This window comes from Anser cygnoides, chromosome 2 (genome assembly GCF_040182565.1).
Source record: "Anser cygnoides isolate HZ-2024a breed goose chromosome 2, Taihu_goose_T2T_genome, whole genome shotgun sequence".
Classification (NCBI taxonomy): Eukaryota; Metazoa; Chordata; class Aves; order Anseriformes; family Anatidae; genus Anser; species Anser cygnoides.
Window position 1 is genome coordinate 109,318,444 of NC_089874.1, and position 23,223 is coordinate 109,341,666.

At 41.9% G+C, this 23,223-nt stretch overlaps 1 protein-coding gene across 3 annotated transcripts in view; it reads right to left on the bottom strand.

Moving 5' to 3' along the window:
• Positions 1 to 495: 495 nt before the first annotated feature.
• The window catches only part of RALBP1 (ralA binding protein 1), a 34,551-nt gene continuing 11,823 nt past the window's right edge, over positions 496 to 23,223 (bottom strand). For 2 of the 3 annotated variants that reach the window (XM_048077074.2, XM_048077075.2), the window contains exons 2-10: positions 16,810 to 17,103; positions 8,928 to 9,386; positions 6,814 to 7,163; positions 5,216 to 5,377; positions 4,835 to 4,966; positions 3,895 to 4,002; positions 3,074 to 3,195; positions 2,538 to 2,661; positions 496 to 2,267 (exon numbers count right to left, since the gene is read on the bottom strand). In XM_048077074.2, the coding sequence (XP_047933031.1) occupies positions 2,004 to 2,267; positions 2,538 to 2,661; positions 3,074 to 3,195; positions 3,895 to 4,002; positions 4,835 to 4,966; positions 5,216 to 5,377; positions 6,814 to 7,163; positions 8,928 to 9,386; positions 16,810 to 17,053 (1,965 nt within the window). In that variant the 5' untranslated portion in view covers positions 17,054 to 17,103 and the 3' untranslated portion in view covers positions 496 to 2,003. Of the gene's footprint in view, positions 2,268 to 2,537; positions 2,662 to 3,073; positions 3,196 to 3,894; positions 4,003 to 4,834; positions 4,967 to 5,215; positions 5,378 to 6,813; positions 7,164 to 8,927; positions 9,387 to 9,649; positions 9,737 to 16,809; positions 17,104 to 23,223 lie in introns of those variants that run through there. The other variant, XM_066992768.1, reaches the window with a different exon arrangement.

Here is a 23,223-nt window from a genome sequence, read left to right on the forward strand (position 1 = left end):
TCTTGGTAAGAAGGCACCTGGGAGCGGTAAGGCAGCCTCAAAAAAGTCACCTGAGCACCCTCAGCTCCTCACGTGCTTTTCATTAGACAAATACTTGGAGAGAATTTGAAAGAAGATTTTTCAAGAAACATGTTTCAGCTGTTTGGAAACTAAACTTCTGCTCACAGCTGCTGTGTGACTGCAGAAGCAGCAATTCCACCTCCGTGTCAGATTTGCATGGTGAAGGCGGCAGGAGCAAGCACGCCTGGGCATGTGCTGGAAGTAATGACGTGAGTAAAATAGAGGTCCATCCTAATAATCTTTAATTTGATCAAATTCAACTTGATTTTCAGCTTAGTTGTGGGAATCGTCTATGAAATTTAATTGTGGACAACATTCTTTCGGAGGAGCACCAAATTCATTTTTGTATCAAGTGCAGGGAGCTATTCAGGAAGAGTAACTCTTGTTTGCTTTAGAAAAATATATTACATGTTATGAAGTAGATAAACTAGAAACTACTTTCAAATGGCTGTTGAATTTATTTGCTTGATAAATACAATCCTAACAAAATAAAAGTTAACCAATATTAAGAGATTTTTCTGAAGAACATTAGAAAAATCCATGACAATTCAATAGGAATTAGTGTGAAATAAACAAAAAAAAAAGTTTAAATATTGCCAGCAAATATAAAATGTATGTAACGAAGGCAAGGGAGAATGCTTTAGTTTACATTTGTCATCTGACCACATTTTTCTGTGTTTATAAACTTTTTTTCCCCAAATTTTAAAAAAATACTATGCCGTTTTCTATAACATATCAAAGCATTATTTGTACAAAATCAAATCATGGCCAATGATTCACAACAGTGCAATAGATACAGAATATAACCACATCCAACAGGTGCTGAAAATAAATATCCAGATTAAAAAATACGACAGGCTCTCTGCACCCTGTGGAGCTTGCTGTCGATCTTTAACGTGACGGACAAGTCTCATGAGCATCTGCAACATTTAACGGCCCTTAAGCGCCGGCTGGCTGGAGGCTTTAGAGGGCTGGAGGCAGTAAAACAGCCAAACCAGAAGCAAGTCCCAGGGCGGTGGGGTTTAAACAACAGAAAGAGGCTCTCGCTGGACCCTCGGTGCCTTCAGCAAGCACAAGCCATTTGCGTTTGTGCAGCTGGAAATAGGTATTGCTTGGTCGGGCAGGTCTCCCCGTTACTGCCTAAAGCATCCGTCAGTGGCTCGCTCAGAGGGACCGAGACACGAAATGGGTTAAAAGAAGGCTGTTGGCTATAGGGCAGCAGCAGGAACACGGCCTATCCTACAGGGGCGTGATGAGGGCTGGTTTATAAACAAGCAAATGGGATAACTACACTGCTAAAAGAGGTGAGCGGCTCTTGATGAACGTTTCATCATACAGAGACATAAATAACATCTGTAAAGTTTTACATTTATTCAGTACATCTTAAAACAAAAAAGAACTTTAAGGGCATGTTAGGTAAACATGATACCCCACAGTCTCCCAACTTTTCAGCCAACCCAGAATAAATTTAAAGCTCCCGTGTATATAATCTGCATCAGAAAGGTATCAAAGGCACAAGCAAGAAGTGACTAGGTTAATAAGCAGAAATAATGGTCAATGAGAATGAGCAGATTCACAAGGCAAATAATTAATAAGTGTGGGTGGGTTTTTGTTCATTTACTGAAAAAGAGATCTTCAGTTCTGCTCTGATGAATGTAAATAATGGTTTTGGTTTAAAATAAAACTGTTACTGAATTATTTTAAATCACCTGAAGGAAACCAGTCTTGAAATAATCTGATACTAACTGGAAAACTCTTCTGGCCTTTCTAAACTCACCTGAGTCTGATGAGTAGAAGCCACAAGTGCTGGAGACAAAAGTCTCCAGGGCTTAAAAGAAGTTTCTTTACATAATGTACACAGCCAGCAATAATTTGTGCAGTTTGACTCAAATTACAGTAATTTGCACAGTTCGGTTGATTTTATGAACATCCAAGGAGCTTGATCAAATCGGAGTTTCTTTTCTGTCTTTACTTGGTGATGGCTTGACTTGCTGCTCCTTGCTTGCTTTTGGCTGCTCTTTGGCTGCTTTTGTCTCCAGGACACTGTCTCTTGGCTGCTGAGAAACACCCCCGCGTTTTTCCGCTTCTTCTTCTTCCTGCACCTGCTGTTCTGATTTCGCTCGCTGCAGCAGTCGAAGCTGCACACGCAGTTCGATGATGGCCTCTCGCTCCTCGTGAATTGCTTGGTTCAGGTGATTGTTCTTTATCTTTTCAGGAAGGAAAACAAACGTCAGAGCTCCTTAAACAGAACTGCTGTAGCCTGGGGAGGCCAGTAAGCATTGCACAATGAAGCTTTGAGGCTAACCCAGACAGCAACGTGGCCTCGCACGCAACAGTGAGTTAAAAACGGAGCGCGTGGGTTTCGTGCCTAGGCATGACCGACGCAAAACAATCTGTCTGCACGCTGCAGGCACCTCTGCACAGCAAGTAACCACTGAGGAGGAGAATACCCGTCAATACTAGGCTTCAAGTCTTACCTCCAACTCCTCATTCTGCCTCTGCAAATCTTCTAGGATGACCTGCAGTTCCTCCTCATCTTCGCTCTCACTCTCGCTCTCAGAAGAATATTCCTCTGTTTCACTTCGGCCGTGCTGCTGGCGACTGAAAGAGCAAGGACACACTCAGACTGAAATGCCTTCTCAACATTGCCAGAATTGTAGCAGATTTAAAAAGTTAAGTTATGTCCACCGAACAATCTACAATGGTTTTAAAAACAAAATGAGAATTAAATTAAGATTTTAAACTAAACAAATCAGTGATTTCCTGTGGGGGTGGTTTTCTTGGTGCAAACGCCTCTTTCTCTTTATATTGTCACTGTGTTTTTATACTAACGGAAAATATCCTGAAAAGTGCAAAGATGGGAGGTTTCAACAAAAGGGAGAGGCTTTCAAACGCGCTGACGTGCACAGGGTGATCTTTTCAGCGTGGTTTAGAGTACTGTTTCAGAAGAGCACACACGCACATCAGCGTGCGTGCCTGACTGAGGATCTGACACGAGCAGTCTGCCTTTTACCTTTGTATTTCAGCTATTTCTGCGCGAAGGCGATCGATTTCTTCCTTCTCCGAGGCAATTTGTCTCCGCAGAAACTGCTCCATGGCCAGCAGTTCTTCTTGTTCTGTTAAGATCTCATTCTCCTGCAATGACCAAGTAGTTCACTTAAAGCCCTGACGTTATGTTCTGTGGGAACACAGGTAAGGGATACTCTACTGCTGTGCCCTGGGAAGCGAGGAGATAGGCAGTTCCCTGAACTACCTCCAGAAGAGGTGGTTGGCATGCCTGCTTTGAACTGAGTCATCTAGACCTCAAGCCAAATCTGCGTTCCAAGCCAACACCGTCTGTTCTGATTCCTCAAGATGGTCGCTGGACTGAATAGTTGTGGCGACGATGCACCAAGTTCTGGCATGTTTGGCTGTTTCCTTAAATCACAGGGGAAAGCTCTGGATAACTAGAAAAACTACATGCTAAAAGATGGCTTTGAAGATGAATATAAAGAGGAAGGTGCAGCAGCGAGAAGATCAAAGCAACTGAGGGAGGCAGAGGCAGGCAAAAAAGACAAAATAGTTGCCTTATTTCCTTTGATCAGCAGGAAAATAGTTAACGGTACTAAAACTGGTTAGGTTTGGGAGTGTAGATTTAGGAATGCTTTCTAAACACGTAACCAACACAGCCTACTTTTGGTGGTTTTCTGTTGTCTCCTTTCTGCCCTTAACAACAGTGCCCAGTTCCAGGTTCACTCCTGCAGGTAGCATTCTTCCCCTACTTTATTTAGACTTAATAACTGGAAGAAACAGAACAAGAAAATACCAGCAGACAGATACGTGCTTGCCATCTACCTGTGCAAGTAGAATATTTATAACTTCTTCGTTCTCATTCATTTCTTCTTTGGAGACATCCTCCTTTGAAAGGCTAGCGATTTCTTGTGCAATCTTTGTTTCACACTCCTGCCAGAGAAGAGTACAATTTTCAAAAGGCCAGTCTCCCAGTCACTATTTACTGTTAAGATTTTTTTAATGTATTATTTTCCAGATTTAGAATTGCCATCTCAGTTACCTTGAAGTTTTCAGGGAGGCCTGTTTTTAATTTCAAAGTTTGCAAAACAAAATTGGGTAAGCAATGAATATAACATTCCCCATCTTTCTGGAACATACGGCAGCTTAAAAAGAATGCTCTTGAAGTTTGTTCACCTGATCCTTGTAGTAATTCGTTTTGTTACTCCAGGACGCACTGTTTTAAGCACGTAATGACTCTGTGCTCTGTCACACACTGTTTTTAGTCATACATTGTTTTACGAACAGCTGGACGGTCATGATACTGCTCCTCAGCCTTTTAAGAACTAAGATGAAAAAGCCTGCATAGAAAAGACTGAAAGGTGGTTTGATCTGACTGGGTTGCCTTTGCACATTATCAAAATTCAGGGAATGCTCAGTCATTTTGTTCTGAGTCATAAGAATAGTAAGAAAACTTGAATGTGCAGCAGGAAATCATAGTGAAATGCCTCGGTGGCACCTGTGCTTTCTAAATCCACATTACAGCCCCCGAGAATACTGACCTGTACCTGCAACAACAGCCCCCAGGCCTTGGTTACAGAACCACCTCTCAGCATTTTCAACTGTAAGATGAAGCAGTAAGGCCAAATGATGCTACCCAATAAACAGGGTAACAGTGGAAAACCTATAGCCGTGAAACTTTGGGAAGAATTCATGTTGTTATAAATACTCCGACATAATTTTCATCTGTGATTTACGTTTGGCCGATAAATAGAAGGTTACCCACCTGTCTCTTAGCTTCTCTCAGTTTCCTCTTAAGAGCTGTCAAAATTCTTTGCACCTCCCAGAGTCTCTCTTCTTTGGATAAGTCTTTTATCCCTGCCTGCAAGTCTCGGTGTAAACAGTTCAGTAGGAACTCCTAGAAATATTGTCAAAGCAATTAAGTGTCTATAAGTATATCACAGCAGAGCAGAATGGGAAAAAATATGGTCTTGGCTTCATGACAAAAGGCTTGGAGTTCTGTTTTTCAAAGCATTACATGTGGTAACCCGCACAGGACAATCGTGCTATAACCAAAAAGGGTATTATTATACGCTTATAAGAATTTATCTTTGTCCTGGACTTGACGCATTCAGTAGTAAACAGGAACACTGAAGTAATTACCAACCTGTCGTCTGATTTCTTCTTTGATGCTTTCTTGTGTTTCTGGAAGCGCTGGCATGGTTGCCATATTTGACCAACGAAGAGGTTTTGTCACCTGTTTTAGGGTCACATTCCCAAAGAACTCCTGGACATGTGTAAAAAATACATAGAGGACACGGTTGCTGATCTGCAAAGAAAGGGCAGGGCAGTTAAGAACACTGGTTAAGATGATTTCTTCACATCATCTGCATCTGTGAAGCATAACATCTTTCTCTAGAAATACAGCAGCCTTTAGTATCTGCTTCTGTAAGCAGTAAGTGTTAGTTTGCGCAAAAAGATTAAAAGCTGGATCAACAATTCTACTTCAGATGGCCCAGTACTGGCCTCAAGGAATCACTGTGCTGTCTCTTGTCTGTGCAGCTGAGGCGTTTTCATGATTAAGCTTGAAATTTTCATGTCTCACCCTACCACAGTTATTTCCATCACTTATATTCATATAGAATTTAAGTAACGTAGAAATTAATTAAATTTTTCTTCTTGACCACATAAAGGGAGTTAGTGATAGCAGCAGGTAAGAGGGGAACACCAACCATACTGTGCTATGGCTGGCCACCTTCTCTCCCCTCCCAAAAATTCAAAGTATTTTCTACAACTTCTCTCTCAGATGATTGAAAATAGTAGGAAAAAAAAAAAAGTAGTTGAAAGGAGCTGGTACTGTATTCCTTGCTTTAACATGGGACAGATGCAAATACAGATTTTGATACTACATCGTCCAATAAAATTCAAAAATTTATCCTGAAAAGGATTAGAATTGCCACTACCTGTATTTTAATTGCTAAAATCTGCTTCACAAGAAAGCGTGATTGAGCCTGCATCATTTTACATTAATTGTTGCTGCTTTTGTTAGCAAGAAAATGACTGGCACAGCAAAACAGCAGAGAATAATACCCAGCCCTTTTGCTGCTGGGCCTCCACCTAAACTCCTAATAAAAAAGCAAAGCTTTTCTGAAGTGTGGATTTTCTTCTACAAGCCCCACACCCAGTGCCATGTTCCCATCGTGGACAGGACCTATTCTGAGCTGCGTTTAATGTAAAGTTGTTTTTTTGAGGAATTAACCAATCCAGAAGCCACACAGTCTTCCTAGAAAATGAAGTCAGTGATCTGACTGCAGACACCAGAGCCATTATCCCAAGTCACTACTGCACCAGGAAGATCCATTTGCAGCACAGGGTTTGTTGGCTTGATACTAAAATGAAGCAACAAAATAGTCTTCACTAGCTTACCACCGAATCAGAAACACAGAAACTCTGTATCTGCATGACTTACGGGATGAATTCAACATTAAATTACTTCTGTTACAACACAATTAAAACCTCTGACAGCGATTGTTGTAGTGCCTCCGTAATAACCCAGACATCAGATCCGTAGTATGCAAGCTCACATTCAGAGAGTCTTTTGTTCCCCCCCTCTCTGCATTTCAGGTTCCCAGGGTATAAAGAGGAGCTGTAATTTAGCTGAACTCTATCAGACAGTACCTGACTCACACCTGCAAGAGAATTCCTATTCCTAAATCTTTCGTGGGCTGAAGTTCTGCCCTAACGCTTGCGGTGTGGGGCACGTACCTGGACAGTCGGGCTGAGCACTATGGAAATGTTCTGGATGTTCATCTTCGTTTCCAGTTCCTTTGCTATAACGTGGTCCATATGCACAACCAGCCACGAGATGAGGAGATGGTTACACTCCGGCAGCTCTTTCAGCAACCTCTGGCACTCCTGAACCTTCTCAGCTTCTGTGCTCTTTCCACAGGCATCCTCAAAGCGGGGCATTAGCTCTTTGGTAAGCAAATTTTCAGGCAGTTCTCGTAGGTATTGTTTCAGCAAGCTGGCTACAGTATTGGGCTCGTATTCTTCCAGGTTGGGAGATTCTTCTCGATCGTAGGCTGCTTTTAGCTCATCGACTTTTGATTTTATTCCTTAAAATATTTAGATCAAGAATTAAGGGAAATCTTCAACTGTAAACGTGCAATAGTTAGAAATGTTTCTGTTTTTTTGAGATGCATCTCTCCTTACAAATTAATTGAGGAATACCTCTAAAGGTTATCTACATGTGACAAAGTTAAAATCATGACTTGAAATTACTTGATCGCTGCATCTGAAAGCACTGAACTCTCCTATGAGGCTGAACCAGAGCACGTCTGACGTTCTGAATCAGAACCGAGGTCAGTGGATTCCCTTGCATCAGGGAACACGAATAAGCAAGGAAGGATGGGGGAATGTAAAAACAATCATTTATCTGACTTCTTTCAGGCTGTTCAGTTCTACAGCCCTAAGCAAACACAGTCTTATCAACTCAAGCACCGTGCAACGAGTTCTACGTATTGGCCTTCCTCTGGCAAAACAAACCCCTTGCCTTCTAGTTCCCAGGTTTCCAGCTGGAGGAATCTCACGCCGGATTCTTGGTTCGAGGCACTGTATGAATAAACACGTGTTCACGTAATTATTCAGCCTTGCCAATACTGTCTGCACGGCGTTTTTATAGCTCAGTGATATTCAGATCTTACAAAAGTCAGGCAAGTTTTGTTCTTAAAGCTCAAATCTTCACCTGACTTTCACTGACTTAATGCATTGCCACGGCTCGGCTCGCATCCAGTAAACAAAACTAGGCACACTTAGCCCATGGCTAATGCCAGGTAAATTGTGCTCTATTTCACGTCCAAATAAGTTGTCACAACTGCTAAGCCGCTGCAATTGTCTTTCTGAGCTCTCCCTTTAAACAATCTTACACACACAAGAGGGTGCTGTTGCACTGGAGAACACCTAGGAAGCACAAACGTCAAAAATGCCTTACAGAAAACAAACCCTCCGTGAAAATTCCCAACGCATCGTGCCTTGAAAAAAACATACAAACAGGCTGTTCCAACAGGCAAGACTAAGAAACTGCTTAAACTGCTGTGGCATTTATGCATCCCTACCAAATACCACACAAAATAGCAGCATAAAGGCAGCTTAATGAAGCCTTGAAAATTTGTTCGATTGCTGCTTTGCAGTGCTAGATCATAACTTGTTTCAAAGGTTCTCCTCAAGCTCCTTTTCTCACTCGTTCTTGCTCCCCTAAACATTCACACGGAAGTACTTACACGAGATTTAGTGCACGAGGAGCTCACAAAGGGACTGTTTTGTTTAACATGGCTAAAACCGACTCCGATTTATGTAAGCTGGTGTTACACAACTGCCATGGTTAATTATCCTTGCTGTGGCTAAGTCTAAATGCCGAAACTTGCATTTTCTGCCTATTAGTGACTCTGCTCAAACAAAAGGAGATTTTTTGAAAAAAAAACACAACGGAAAAAGCAACAGTGGGAAGCTTAAGTAATAAAAGGGCTACTTCTCTTCTTTGCCTTTCCCATCAATTAGCGTAGTAATTCTTAATGCACAAGTAAAAAAAAATAATCAAAATTATGTGCAAGCTTGCCAATCCAGTGAGGTTTATTCGTAATTACCATCCTATCAGAAACGGCCCAAAGCTGTGTATGTTTACTGCCATTAGCAGTACCCTCATATTAGCAACTTCTCTGGTATCGCAGCCCAAGGGGTTTGCTGAACTGTAGCTACCTGATTATCTTTTAGATAACTGAAACCAATGCAGCTCTAAACAGTGTCTCGAGGTGTTGAAAGTGGTAAAACAATAAGAAACGCGCAAGATCTTAACAACCTGCACGCCAGTGTGCCCGCAGTACCTGAAACTCTGTAGATGCCTTCGCACTTCATGCCGTACTTCTCTACGTAATCTATACATTCACGGAAAACTGCTGGCAGGCGGATGCCGTCGTACATCATGGTCCTGTCCACTGCATCAGACAACGGAATGCCAAACACAGGTCTGTGACTTGGAACATCCACTTGAGGTATCTCTGTCTCTTGAATCGGCTTTTTCTTTTTCTTCTTCTCTTTCCACTGCTTTACAACATCTGCTGCAGTTAAGTCTTTTGACTTCTTCTCTTTATGCTTGTCTTCCTTATGCTTGTCTTCCTTGTGTTTTTCATCTTTGGGTTTCTCTTTTATTTTAAAATCCTTTTCCTTTTTTTTGGAAAAGCTGGGCTTCTTGAAGACATGTATTCCCTTGGACCGCTTCAACTTGGAAGGGCTTTCAGCCTCATCACCGGAGCTGTCCTCTTGAAAGGCAGCGTAACCTTCGGCTGGTAGGAAAGGAGGGCAAGAGGAAAAGCAAGAGGACAGCTGTAAGTTTGCTCACTTTCTAGACATATAACTAGGAGAGAAAAGATAATATATAAGGAGAGAGCAGTTATGTGGTAAAGCAGCGCCTGCCTGACTCTTCGGAAGGTTTCCTACAGTTGTTACACAATTAAGTGGACAAAGACTAAAGGAAGGTCGCACAGTTGCATCAAAGAAGCCCCACGGCTCCTGAACAATCTAAACAATTAATACTTTGTGTACTTACTCATAATGGCAATGTCCATCCTAAGGGCTAGTTTCCCATTTAATAGTCAAGGAAATGCAAAATAAAAACAACTGTCTGGCAACTTCTCTATGTTCCTGTAATCAACAGTATAAGAGTCGCTGTTAAGGATCAGCCACTACACACACGTAAGTCTAACAGACTTAAGACCAAACTACACTTCAGTCACTTAACTCCCCAACCCCACTCCAAAATATTACGCATTTTCAAATGAGCATGAAGTTAATGAAATTTCAGCCTCAAAAAAAAGTCAAAAAAAAGTAAAAAGTCCAAGCGAACTTACTTTTCCACTGGAAGAATAAAACAATTGCAGTACCACTAGCACAATACCTGCCGGTGAAGCTGTATGTTTGTCTTAACAAGCATGTGGGAGAGCTTCAAACGAGTCCATGGGCAGAAGGCACTGTCTCAGCAGCAAAACACCAAGCGTCATTTAAAACACGGGCACCAGGGCTTTTACTAATTCCGCCTCTGCAGCTAGCCCTGCCTAGCCTCCAGGCAAGAACAAGGAAATCTTTAAAGGTAGATTACGAAAACAAAAAAAACAACCAACCCACCCCAACAAAAAGCAAACCACCACCACCCACCCCCAAAAAGCATGACCTAAACCAACGCACAAACCAGAGCGACTTACAAGTCAATGAACTGTGATTTTACATACACAGAGCCCCGTATGGGGAAGGCAAGCCTGAAACCTGTTCAACAAAGGAGACATTTTACCTGTCCTTTGCACAGACCAGGCCCCCCAGCACAGTGGAAAACGAGCTTTTGCTTCAATGTGATGCCCCTCACACAGCTGTTTTGACATTTTTCTGCTGCCTACAGGCAGTGAGTGCCTGTGCCTGAGCAAGGAGGCATGCTCACAGCCAAGTACTGCTTCTGAGGGAATAACTTCGGGTGGTAGAACATCACCCCCTTCCTTAGATTACACGAGAAAGCATAATGGGCAAGATCACATGCTGTAATGTTTGCAGGTAAAAGATCTCGTGCAGAAGAACCAGCAGACATTCACAACTGTCTTCTCTTCTTCCAGCTCTAAAGCACACTAAGCTGCAGAGCTTCTCAGCGCAATTTCAGCACATCCAAGAGGCCGTCTGTATTTGGAAGCCTCCTCGTCTGCTTTGTGGAAGGTAGTTTTTAATAGTCAAAAATACGAAATCTATTAAAACATGGGACTACCATCAAAGAATTACAACTGTTTGACCAGCTTTCCCTTCCTGGGCTCTTCCCTAGGCCTACCAAACACAAGCACTTTCATGGAAGAAAGGAGAAAGACCTGCGCACTGTCCAAGTGAATTTTTAATATAAAAATGCAAATGTTAACTGGAGAACGACCAGCAACCAGGTCTCATCCTCCTAGTTTACTGGCTACTTCATCGCTCACTCTCTTTGTAAACTAAAAATTGGAATGGGTAAGGACTAAGGACTCCAGTCCCACTGTGATAAGGAGAGAACTGCTGAGAACTTCACCGTTAGGTTTTGGGAGATTGAGATGGGACTGGCACTGAGAGTTAGGACAGGGTTCATGGGTGTAATTCCTGAGCAGAAAGCTAAATCTTCACCAGACAGAGCCCAAAACTTCCCAGTGGCTAGCCCTAACAGCTCCCCCAGCTGCAGGGTTCCCCTGGCACAGCACTGTGACCACCACCACCAGCACGTTCTCAGCACCAGCAGAAGGGACCACGCTCGGAGGCTGATTTCAGCAGCAGGCAAAGCGCCCCTGTCACCTCTCTCCGTGCTTGATGTCGCAGCGCAAGCCTTAGTGCTCTTCCAGATATTTGGTAACGTAATACCAGCAACGGCACGTTCCTGAAACTGGTATTTCTCGACTTTGTGAGAAGACAAGAAGCAGCAAGTCACAGGCATAACCAGTCTACTTGAATCTGTCTCAGCAATGTAAGTCAAAGTTTAGAAAGATACACTAATTACAGATTCACAGGGAATCTCTCACCTATACCTATATGTGGGAGCTTCTGCATCTCTCAGACCAGGCTGACTCTACTTAGAAGTAACCACAGTTCTGGTAATAAAATCACTGTAATCTGTTTCATCAGAGATTCAATAAATTCTCTTTTCTATAAATTTAGGTTGTTCATCAAAAGCACTTGATAAATAAAAAGAACAATTGCCTATCACTAGTGAACTATTTCTGTTCACTGTTTCCTCAAGACTTTCAGTACTAACATCCTGCGTTTCCCACCACACTAATACGTGTCAAAGACATTTTCCTGCACCTACAGGGGATAAGTATCAATTTAATAAATACTTCAATTCCACAAATGTAACGACTGGACTACCTTTAGTTCCTTGCTCCAGCATCTTTAGAACTCCACAAATTTACATTATTGAATGCTTTTACTGTAGCTAAACATGATGTTGCAAATATAGCTCTTACCTTACTAAAATACTGAAAAACTCTTAACAAATATATTAAAAGACTCAGTGTTACTCTGGTAACATCTAATTTACAGGATTAAAAGCTTTGTCATGCAGTGACGAAGTTTCTATCAGTTTGTATCAGTCTGCAAACTCAGGAGTACTTCTCATTTTCTGAACCCCCACAACGAAGCTATAAATTCACGCTGTAGCATTTACTGTTAACACAAAGGGTTGCATTATGCAGAACTGCAACACTGCAAACCTACCATAAGACAGATTTTGTGCATCGGGTTTCTGATGGCTTTCACGTCATTTACACTTCTCTATCTTATTTTGGTTCCCTGGGGACCTGCATGCCTCTGCAGTTAGCTCACTACAAGAGAACACGGACCGTTTTTACACACAGATTAGTAGGTCAAACGTGACTACAAAGGCCAATGAGCAATGTTAATATTAGGTATTTAACTTCAGTTTGTCAGAGGGTTTGCCACCAACCTGTATATCCTTTCTAAATAAAACAGTAAGGATGACACATAAGCATAATGAGCTTGGGTAGATGGCTTCTATTTCCTCTCCTTGAGCACACGATGGATTGTTATTATTAATAGAAATTTCCAGCTTACAGACACTATCAACACTTACTATCCAACTTTCAATTATATCGCTTTGCTTTTAATACACATTCAGCTCAGTAATAAAATCCGATCACTCCCAAACTAATTCTGCACTCACATTGCTGCGCTTCCCCTTGCAAAGAGAGTAAAAGGAGTTTGCTCTCATGTGCATCATGGACAGAAAATTCCAGTGATGTCTTATTCTGTAGACCTGGAAACTGTATTCAGAGCTGCTCAACACATGAAAACAATAAAAATAACATTTTCCTTCCAATGGCAGGCACTCAGTTATTGTGCAAGATGACAATGGCCTCCTCACAACTTCTAACAGACCTCTCTCTGAAGACTTGGTCTCCACTGCTAGAACTCATTTACATCAGCATTTCGCACAGAAGTGAAGGATCATAAGCGCAGAGACAACTCATCATTTCAGGGCTTTATCTGGAACAGCTGGGAATACTATTAGCGCTTTTGTATGGCTGCCAGACAGCCACACTGCTGATACATTCCTGAGCAGAAATTAGTTAGGAGAAAAATCCCATAGGACGATGACAGGCTCCTATCTTCTAGCTGTTGGTGCCCGTCAGAAAGAGCTGCAGATTCCCTGAACCCCACACAAGATAGAAGATAAAGGTTAGCACACAGCTGGAGACCAAACAGTGTTCAGAGCAGGTCCCCAAGTTAGCAGCAGGAGTATTTATGGTCTCATCTACATCCCCCAAAAACATGGGAAATCTTCCCCAGCAGATTAGGGATTCAGACTTCAAAAAGATTTCCTGAAAAATTCAGAAGATACTGTTACCCCTTCACAAGACAGTTTAGTTTACAGTTCAACTGATTCTCTATTTTCTGAAGAATTATTTAAAGAAAATTATTACAAATAAAAAAATCCTAGCTCCATATTGAGCCCATCCTGCTCAGTGGTATCAATCTGAGAAGTAAAACGTACAAGCAGAGTAAGATACACAAGAGACTCTCTGAAACTGCTCTCCTACAGAAATTTTAATGGATGGAATAGCTTTTTCTTCATAAGTATTTCTTATGATCTTTTGTAAGGAACTGCATCTTTTATGACTTTATCAGCACATGATTACTGAAAGGAGGTTAACCATTTATTTTGTAACATCAGTTATTCTGGTCACTCTCTCATATAAACCATTACTGCTTCAAACAAAATCTGGTTTTGCTCCCATGCTGCCACAGCACAAGTTCTTGCATGCACAAGGGTTGTTTTGAGTCAGGAAATAGATCCAAATTAAAACTATCCCTGTAAAAAGAAAATTCATTTTAACCCCTTAAGTCACCTAAAATAACTCACTCCACAGCTGACCTCCACTCTGGCTATCACAGAGGAGTGGGGAATAAATATCACAGGGACATGAAAACCAATATGACATTTAATTATTATTATTTTTTTTTTTTTTTTTTACCTTTTCCAAAACATCTTTAGCATTTTTTCTCAGAATAATTGCTGTGTATTATTAGGTTATTGCCACTACCATTAAAAATATCAAATCATTATATTATCCATATAGTGATCCCTTGCAAGCATACCATTTTTTTTTTCAATACATAATACTACTGAAGCTAGGAGTCCTTTACTTCTGCAGGTAAGATTTATCTGAAAAACTAAACCAAATAACCATGGGATATTTGTCCTTCTCTCTCCATATACCCTCCTGTTCTTAAAGCATTACTGTAATTTACAATTAAAACTATTAAAAAATACCCCCAAATCTTTGCAGGATTAAACTTGCATACAGTTTCAAGAGTTTGGATGACAATGTCATTGATTCAGTAATATTTTAATTTCAATACACATTCACTCTGTCATCATGTAATATCAACACTTGTCTTTTGACATTCATTGACTTCTCAATGAAACGTTTGATTGTGTTTGTTTAAATCCCAAATTACATGACCACAGCAGGTTGTGTATTGTCTAAAAATCAAAGCAGGGGGCAAGAAAAGCTGCCAGAGAAAAGAAACAATCTGAGCACATGCAACAGAATAAGGTGGAATAAAGTAAAAAATCGAAGGACGGAAGGAACAACAAGAGCCTGCGCTGGAAGGGGAATTCTTGAAATCAACCACGTTAAGCAACCGTAAAGAGCCCTTGTTCCATTACATAAGTAGAATGCCTCTTCAGAGTATATTTACAGTAATGACCACGTTTGGACTGCATGAGAGAAAGCTTTCTATTTAACTTACTCTTGCATCTGACTGGCAATTATATGATATGCGTACAATAGGGCTAAGATGTGCTGAATGCATTTTATGTTACAGCTGCAAGAGATAATTTGATTCTTCCTGCAGCTTGCATTTTTGTGGTTTTGATGATTTTTCACATCTTTAAAGCTTCAAAAATGCTTTACATCAGCTACACAATGCGTTATAATCTCTTGTGGAAGAAAGCAGTTACTTTGCTAATGCGCACAGACCCGCATTTATTTGCTGAAGAAGCATTTTTCCTCTTCATCCTTCAGTTTGACTATAGCCAGGAGACACGCCGAATTACACCACAAAGAAACCCATGCTATGTGTAATGCTGACCTCTACCAATTCTAAATTTAGAGGCATCTCATTGAGAATTATAAAAGAAAGTTGATTTGCGAAGAGGAAAAAAAAAACAGCTAATGGCTTTATTTTAGACCCATCCAACTAATACAGATTTTTTTCTACCACCAATTCAGTATTAGTATGACGTTAATGTCATTTACAAGAGAAAAAAAAATAAGGTATTGGTTTTCTTAAGTACCAACTTGAACTGTTAGTTTTAACTAAAGAATAACACATTTTTGAGTTACAGTATCCTTTAGGCACACAGCCATTAGTTAGTAACAATAGTCCTTCAAAACTGTGGCAGAAGCAACAATTCCTGCATTCCTGGAAATTGGTTTGATCTATAGTGTTGTGGCAGCAAATTCTTAAAGAGTTATTATTTAAATATGTGCGTGCTTGTTACAAATAGTCACTATCTTCATTCTAACATGCCAGAATATTGCGTGCTGGCTCGCTGTTTTTGATCTTCCAAACTGCACTTTTAGAAGTAGCAAGGTACAATGGCATCCAGAACTTCCTGCCTTCTGAGACACAGGCAATGGAGAACATGAATATTATTTTGAAACTTTGTTTAAAAACATAAATCACTGAAATTCAGGCTGTGATACTTGGGTTTTAGAGGGTTGGAAAGTAAGGATCTTTCTGATACTGAGAGTGCTCAGTGTCAGCTCTGTATTTCTAAGTGCTTTGTTCTTTCAGAATATGTAGGAAAATTATAGGCAAAAAAAGCAATTTCACGTTTCCAAAATTTTCTACACCACTCCAAAGTTGGGAATCAAGATTTCTCTTCTGTTATTCTGGGTGGTTGGGTGGGGGTATTTCCCTTAAATGAAAGTTTCCAGTTTGGATACAGATACACTGAAAAGAACAGTTTCTATAGTCTTTTACTTTCTTTCAACCCTTACCCTGCCAGTTCCTAATTCGGTGCTGGCTTGCACATTTTTGAATTCTGCCATAATACCTAAGTAATGCTGGAGGACACCACGTGATTAGACTAAACTAAGAAGCTGAAGAAAAGAGGACCCATTTTATTACTCCTCCAGCAGTGGTACAGTGTGCTCACGAAAACTTGAGGTGGTATGCAATGGTAAACCCCGAATACAGGCGTCACAAAGGAAGAAGGTCAAAGTTCTTAAAACTGACTCTTTCAAAGTTAGAAGTGTAAAATTCAGGTCACACTTACTGTTTTATTTTAGCTAGTGTTTCAGCTAAAATTTCAAATGGCACGTATTTCGAAATACACTCCAAAACCTCGACTTAGAATCGGAGCAGATAATGAGGTAAGAACCCCGTGCCAGGCAATCACTAACACGTTGTTAAAGACGTTGGATAAACATGTTTATTGGTAATTCTGGCACGTGCTTGGCACCTGTGCTCATGCAATCCTTTATGTGGTTAGGGGATTTTTTGGAAGAGAAACAGGTATTGCACAAAGTCTGTTTGAGTAAGTTCAATTCCTTCACACTTAAACAGGTTTAAGGAAAAAGAAACAACAGCAAACCACTGGGAATACTACGCAGTTCTGAGAAAGAAAGAAAGAGAGAAAGAGAAATGGCAAGCATGAAATAAGACAAGTTGCCTACTCACTTCTTTTTTCTTTCTTCTTAAATTTTCCTTTCTTCTTCCCATGCTCCTTTTCATCATCAGATACTATATCTGGAGGCTCATGCAAGCTGTCATGAGGTGGCGAAGGCTCACCGGTGCGGTACAACCCAGGGAATTTTGTAGGACTGATTTCTTCAGAGCTGGGAGTACGAGCAAGACCCCCACTGTGTTCTACCCGACGGTGTTCACTGGGGCTGCTAGTGGGAGGCAGGAAGCACTCGGTCATTCTGATTCCCTGATATCAAAGTGAAATCTTCTGCTACCTGTCCATCACACCTGTAGCAAGGGAAAAAATAAAAACATCACAATTTTAAGCAATGGTTTTCAAACACCTTGTTTAGAACTCTGTCCTGAAAATATTACAGACAGCAACGCTGTTTACAACGAACACTGAAACTGATGTCACGAGGCAGTAATATAACAGCAGGTCCTAAGCTCAGTGCTTGCAGAATCTGCCCATTAGGAGTAAGAGAGCTGCTATTTCAGCCACCCCTGCTTTATACTATGTAAAACATTACATATTAAGTACGTGTTTTTACATTTGAAGTAACTCTTACAGAACTCAGAGGCAGTTTGCATGCTGATTGTTAATGTTTATTATGAAAGAGTCAGCTAACTTTCAATTTGTTACGTAAAATAGGATTGTCTGGAAGCTCAGAGTGTTTGCGAGCACTGCAGCTGCACAAAGATCATTTTCGTCTTTCCCAAGCATATTTTAAAGATGCAAATAAGAACTTGCTTAGCCTGTTGCAGTAAGACAGAAAAAAAGAGTCTTGAAGTCAAATCCATCTTCAGATCATGCTAATGCAAAGTAAAGAAGGTGGAACAAGAACAATCAAGTTTTTTAATCATCTACAGCAATCACAACTTCAAGTTTGAAGAAGTTATATTGGGTCATCTGCCCCCAGATGCTGTTATGTTGTTTGCTTGGGAGTTGTAGCAAAATAAAAACTAAGATGAAAATTGCTGAAGGAGCAATACATAAATTTTAGCAATGGAACTTGTAAGCAAAAAGGTCTTCCTAACATAAATACATTTCAGAAATTCCTTGGGAAGAGCTACACCTCGTGGAACGTCATAGCTCCAGAGTCAGCTTTCTGAATTTGGCCCTTTGTGCCTACAATGGTCCCCCTCAGATATGGCCCCTTCCTTCAAGGGAAGGAAAGACAGGAGTTGGTCTCCGTCACCCTTGTGTGTCCCTTCTGACTCAGGATGTTCTATGATTCTGTGAAAAATAGAGCAAATCCCAGGGAAAAAAGCAAAAAACATTTCCATCCATGTAGTTGGAGGACAGCTCAAGTCATGGTCAGACACTAACTTTAATCCATCTCAAGTCTGTGCTGCTGCGTTGCTGTTTGAAGGACTGCTTAAATCTACTGGAAGACAAACAGAAGGAAGAACGATAATTTTTAAAGCCATAACCAGGCTGTCTACGCAGCCATGCAAATGTCACGGCAACTGACAAAGCCATCGAGGTGGCTGTGGAGCCACTGCCTCAGAAAACAGAATTAAAGCGCGTTAAGGTTGCACACAAGGCCACATCAGACCTATCTCCACGAGTATTTTAGTTACGACAGCAGCACATCCAAACGTAATAGCTCTGGCTTCTGCCCTAGCCATTAGCCTCTGCAGTCACTGCTGATACTCGTGCTGTTTAGCGCAGATAGGTAGTTCACAACGAAGAAAAAAGTAGCCAACACTTTGCTAAGCTAGACAACCGACCACAGATATCCAGTATTTTATGAAATCCTCATTCAGGGAAACAAAAGATACCTACTGGCTAAGCAGGAACTCAACGTCCAGGTCCCTAAAGCTTTAGGCTTAGAGATACCCAAAAAAGGTCAAAATTTGCAATTATAGAAGCACATTCACTACTACTGGTGGCACAGACTGGCAGCATGGTCGTACCTCATCTGAGTACGGGAATGAGCCGTACAATTCCTACGTGTCACCTCTCTTTATGTCATCCACCAAAAAACCACAGCCCCCAAACAGCCCTGCCAAAACCTACCAAAAGCTGTTGAACAGCAGACACCATACCAACAGTAACTCACTGAATGAAATCAGAAATACTACACATCATTTCTTTTAGTGAATAGGATGCCCCTTATCTTCAAGTCAGTCTATGTCTAGAGCGGGCAGGACAGGTAAGTGCGAAGAGGGAAAGGATAAGGTCCCCGTGAAGGATGTAAAGAGCAACCTGGAAAAGCGGTGCCTCGCCTCTAGCCTCCGGCACGTTACACAACATCCTAGAGCAGTGTTTTACTCAGCTGCTCAGCTCCTGGGGTCTTATTTACAGATTGGGAGAACACAGAAAACAACACGAAATTGCGTTTTGCTGGGTTAATAATCTTAAATGTGTCCAGCTAAGTGGTGGTGGTTGGTTTGTTTTTTTTTTTTCACCCTTAATTTTTAAACCCTCATCCTTCAGTTCTCTGTATGCAGAGCAGAGAGAAAAATTAATTACAGATGAAGCAAAATAGCTCACTGCAGGAGATCACTCACAGAGTGGTTATGGAAATAACAGCTACTCAGATAAGGATTTGAATAGGGCACAGCGAGACACAGGATTAGGAAGGGAAACAAAATATTCATGAGATCTTTTATATTGTTCATTCTTCATTCTAGCTAAAGTAGAGACACTAAGAAAAAATACAGATGATGATGAGTATTTGTAAATACAACAAATTACAAAGCACTTGTGGGTCATATTCTTTATTTTACAGCTTTAAGAAAGCACTACTCTTCCACATGTGCAACTTCCAATCCCGTCCCATCAAGGCTTATCAGCAGAATCAGGGCCGTAGGCCTACCCCGGAAATCTCTTCCACTTGTGCTAATGGATGTTAACGCAGTGCTGCCGCACAGCTCTGCACCCTTCCTCTGGCTTTCACGGATATTTGCTGACAGCAAGAGATGGCGTGACTGAAAAATCACCGATCCCCCCAGCAGGACCCTTCTCCTGCCAACTCCTCTCTCCGCCGTGACCCTTTCTTCCCGGTCTGTTACTGCATCAGTCCTCTGAAGCCACGGTGCCAGGAAGGCACCCAACCCCCTCTGACCACCTTAGGTCTGTGGTACAGCTTCATCCCCCAAACTGCACTTCGTTCTCTGCATTTTCCCTGTAATTTCGAGCTTTGTTTTCTTTACCGCCCGCTGCTAGTACTGCCACAGTTCCAGCCTGATTTCTTTTTCATCCTCAGCAGGTCACACACAACATGCTTCGGCCTCTGTGACCCACTCCTTGCTCAGGCTCATGTTTGCCCCTCCCTTGTTCTTTATCCAGTCGGTTCCTCCTCTCCAGCTGCACGCTGCTTGCTTCCAGATGCAGTTCTCCATCTCCTTTCTCCCTGATTAGCCATCAGTTTCTGCTTCCTCTGAGATGATGTTCTCTGCTGCAGTCGCTTGTTTCCTCGTAATTATCTACCTATCTTCTCACCTTGTCCCCACTCCTCCCACTGGCCTTCAGCCCCTCTCCCTAGTACCGCAAGAAATAATTGCCTTCCTCGCCTCCCTGCCAACAGCAGGCTCCTCGAGTCCCACCAGCTCCTGCTTGCTTGACTTTTGATTCTTCCTCCAGAAGAGCCAAGAAAATTGTTACGTGGCAGCAGCAAAGCATTTCTCCCAGTTCCAGTGCCTGCTCAGACCTACCTATTCTCTTCAGTACTTCCCAAACGCAGTTTCAGGGAAAGTCTTCCTGCCCAACATGGAGTTGAACATTCAGAATAACTGAGTGTGAAAAATAAAGAGCTTTTACTGAACGTATGCAGCATTTTGACCTTTCCTCTATCCCCCCAGAAAAGAGTAAATTGAAAGAGATTTAAACAAGGGGGGGCAGAAGGCATATCCTTAACACAAACACTCCTTAGCTGTCGCTACCATCTTTCAAGACCGTACACCAAATACAGGAATGTGGGTTGGGAAGAGGAAGATGCTTGCAGAACTAAAACAAGCAAAAAAAAAAAATGTATTTTCCTCATTTTTGAAAATACCTGAACTCTTCTCTAAAAACTCAGCCTGAGCTATGTGTCTAAGAAGAAAGAAAATCAATGTTAAACAGCTGAGGTTTGGCAAAGCCACAGAAAAACAAAGACAGAGAGACATGACAGGCGACTTCAATAGATCTCGCTTATTACAGCGTGTCACAAAAATTGGCACCAACACATTAAAGAGGCCCAGCCTAAAAGACCAAACTCACAGCTCTCTTTCATTCAGTACAAAAGGCTCCATTATTTCTGTTTTGCACTGAGCCTGTGTTGTGACTTCGTGCCTTGTAACCAATTGCAGCAGCTGAAGCAAATTGAAGCAGGTGATTGCACGCACAGATGCTGCTTCGTAAAACTGCTGAGCAGAGTAAAAGACACCGGGAATTTTGCTGCAAGAATTTCGCAAGACCACGTCTGAAGCGTGGCGGATGTCCCCAGGTCATCCCACTCTGCCACACACTGAAAATCTGGATGTCCCACTGAAAATAGCCCCAGCAAGTCAGTGATCAGAGGACGGAGGCAGTGGGAACGCTCACTTGGCGGTGAGAACCCTGCTGTCTTAACTACGCAAGAGCAGGGTCCAGAATACAGCGGTGTTCATCAGCCCTGGTCTTCAGCCCAAAACACCTGGCCACACGCGAAGAAGTGATGTTACTCAAAGACAGGAGGCACACTGCTCGGGGGTGAAATCACCCTAGTAATAAGCATAGCTCCACTTTGGAAAGTAGTGAGACGGCAGAGGAATGGACAACAGCTACCAGCTGTGGTCTAAGCATGTCAGAGCACTTTAGAAACTGTGAGTGGTACTCTGGTACGACGGATGGTTAGAAAAGATGACTGGGAGATGAGAAGAGAGCTCGAAGCAAGTTACTTACTGCGACTACACAACACCCAAGATGTGCCTAGGTTCTGCACCTAGCGTCTTCTGCAAAAACGTGGGCAGCCATTAAAACCGTGGGCCTTCTAAGACGACATAGCTTAGTAAGCCCAAAATTAATCATCTTGTATTTGCTGACATCTGTCAACTACAGCAACAACTTAGGCAAAGAACAAAGTTTTTACTAGCTTAAACCTGATGCACCGCTTATGTTTTACTGAAATCACTCTGAAGTTTTATTACTGTAATAAAACACAGCAGTTAAAGTTGCCTTCAGGAAAAAAAAAAAGATGCATTTTTACAATGTATTGAAAAGCTTAATGCAAAACACTGCTTATGCTCTCCCACTTTTTAAACTGCCATGCTGCCATGCAGTCAAATAGCAAACCGACATCAGAGGCCGCCTCTTTTATCTGCCGACCAGACCCCAGGTGCGCCAACAGCACCCCTTTCTTGGTTGAACAGGGCAACGTGATCATGGGAAGAGAAAGCGAAGTGCATCAAGTAGACCAGTAAAGCAAGTTTAAAATTTCCCTAGTCAGAGTAATCACACAAACAGCATGAAGTAACCCTCGTGAGTCATTCACTCTCCATACCTGGCACTAATTAAAGCTTCAGGAAGGCCTGGACTCAGATTCATGAGGCTGATGGGCACTGTAACCAGGCCAGACTTTTGCAGAATACCCTGACTAGTCACACACCTGCACTGCAACTCCTACTGCCCACCCAGAGAATAAGTTCTTTTTTCAAACTTCTTGGGAAAGTGCTGGTCCGCTGCCTGGGACTTTCTAGCCTAACCCTTCTGCAAAGCCTGCTCCCATTTCCCATGGTCTTGCTGCCAGAGTAACCCAATCCCAATATGCCCCTAATGTAGCTCAAGTCCAGTGTACTAGTTTCCCATTCCATGGCCTAGCCCCACAGCTTCCAGGCTCAATCCCTCTCCTTTACTATCTCCATTCCTTCTCCTGCTGTGCATCTCATGCAGCCCAGTTCCTCCACCACCAGCCCTGGCCCTCTTCTCTCTCACAACCTCCTTCCACCACCCAGGTGTTCAGCACCTAGACCCACACAACTTCGGTTTCACCATTCCTCCTCTCCACACCCAGTGCTTCATCTAATCTCACTTGGCTGCTCGCTGTTGCCTAGGTTTTCCCTTCCTACCTTCTGTTTCTTCCACATTCAGTCCTACTTAGGGCTTCTGAGAAGTACGGTCCACCCACAAGCAAGGAAATTTGGGAGACCATCTCCTGACAGACTTAGATATCACCTTTAAAATACAAATAGCATTAACAAGGTTATCCCGATTACTGAAATATTTTTTCATTACAGAAAAGGGATTTTCTTCCCTGCTAGCTTAATTCTCAGAAATAGCTTGAAGGATTTGGTTAGTGCTTTTTAGATTTTTAAACACCAGCCAAAGAAACCCAACCAGTTGCTTTTCAGCCCAAATATAAAGGCTCAACTACTGAGAGCTGACTTGGATAATACAAACTGTCCTGCAAACGTATCAAACCTTCCTATGCTTCTCGAAAA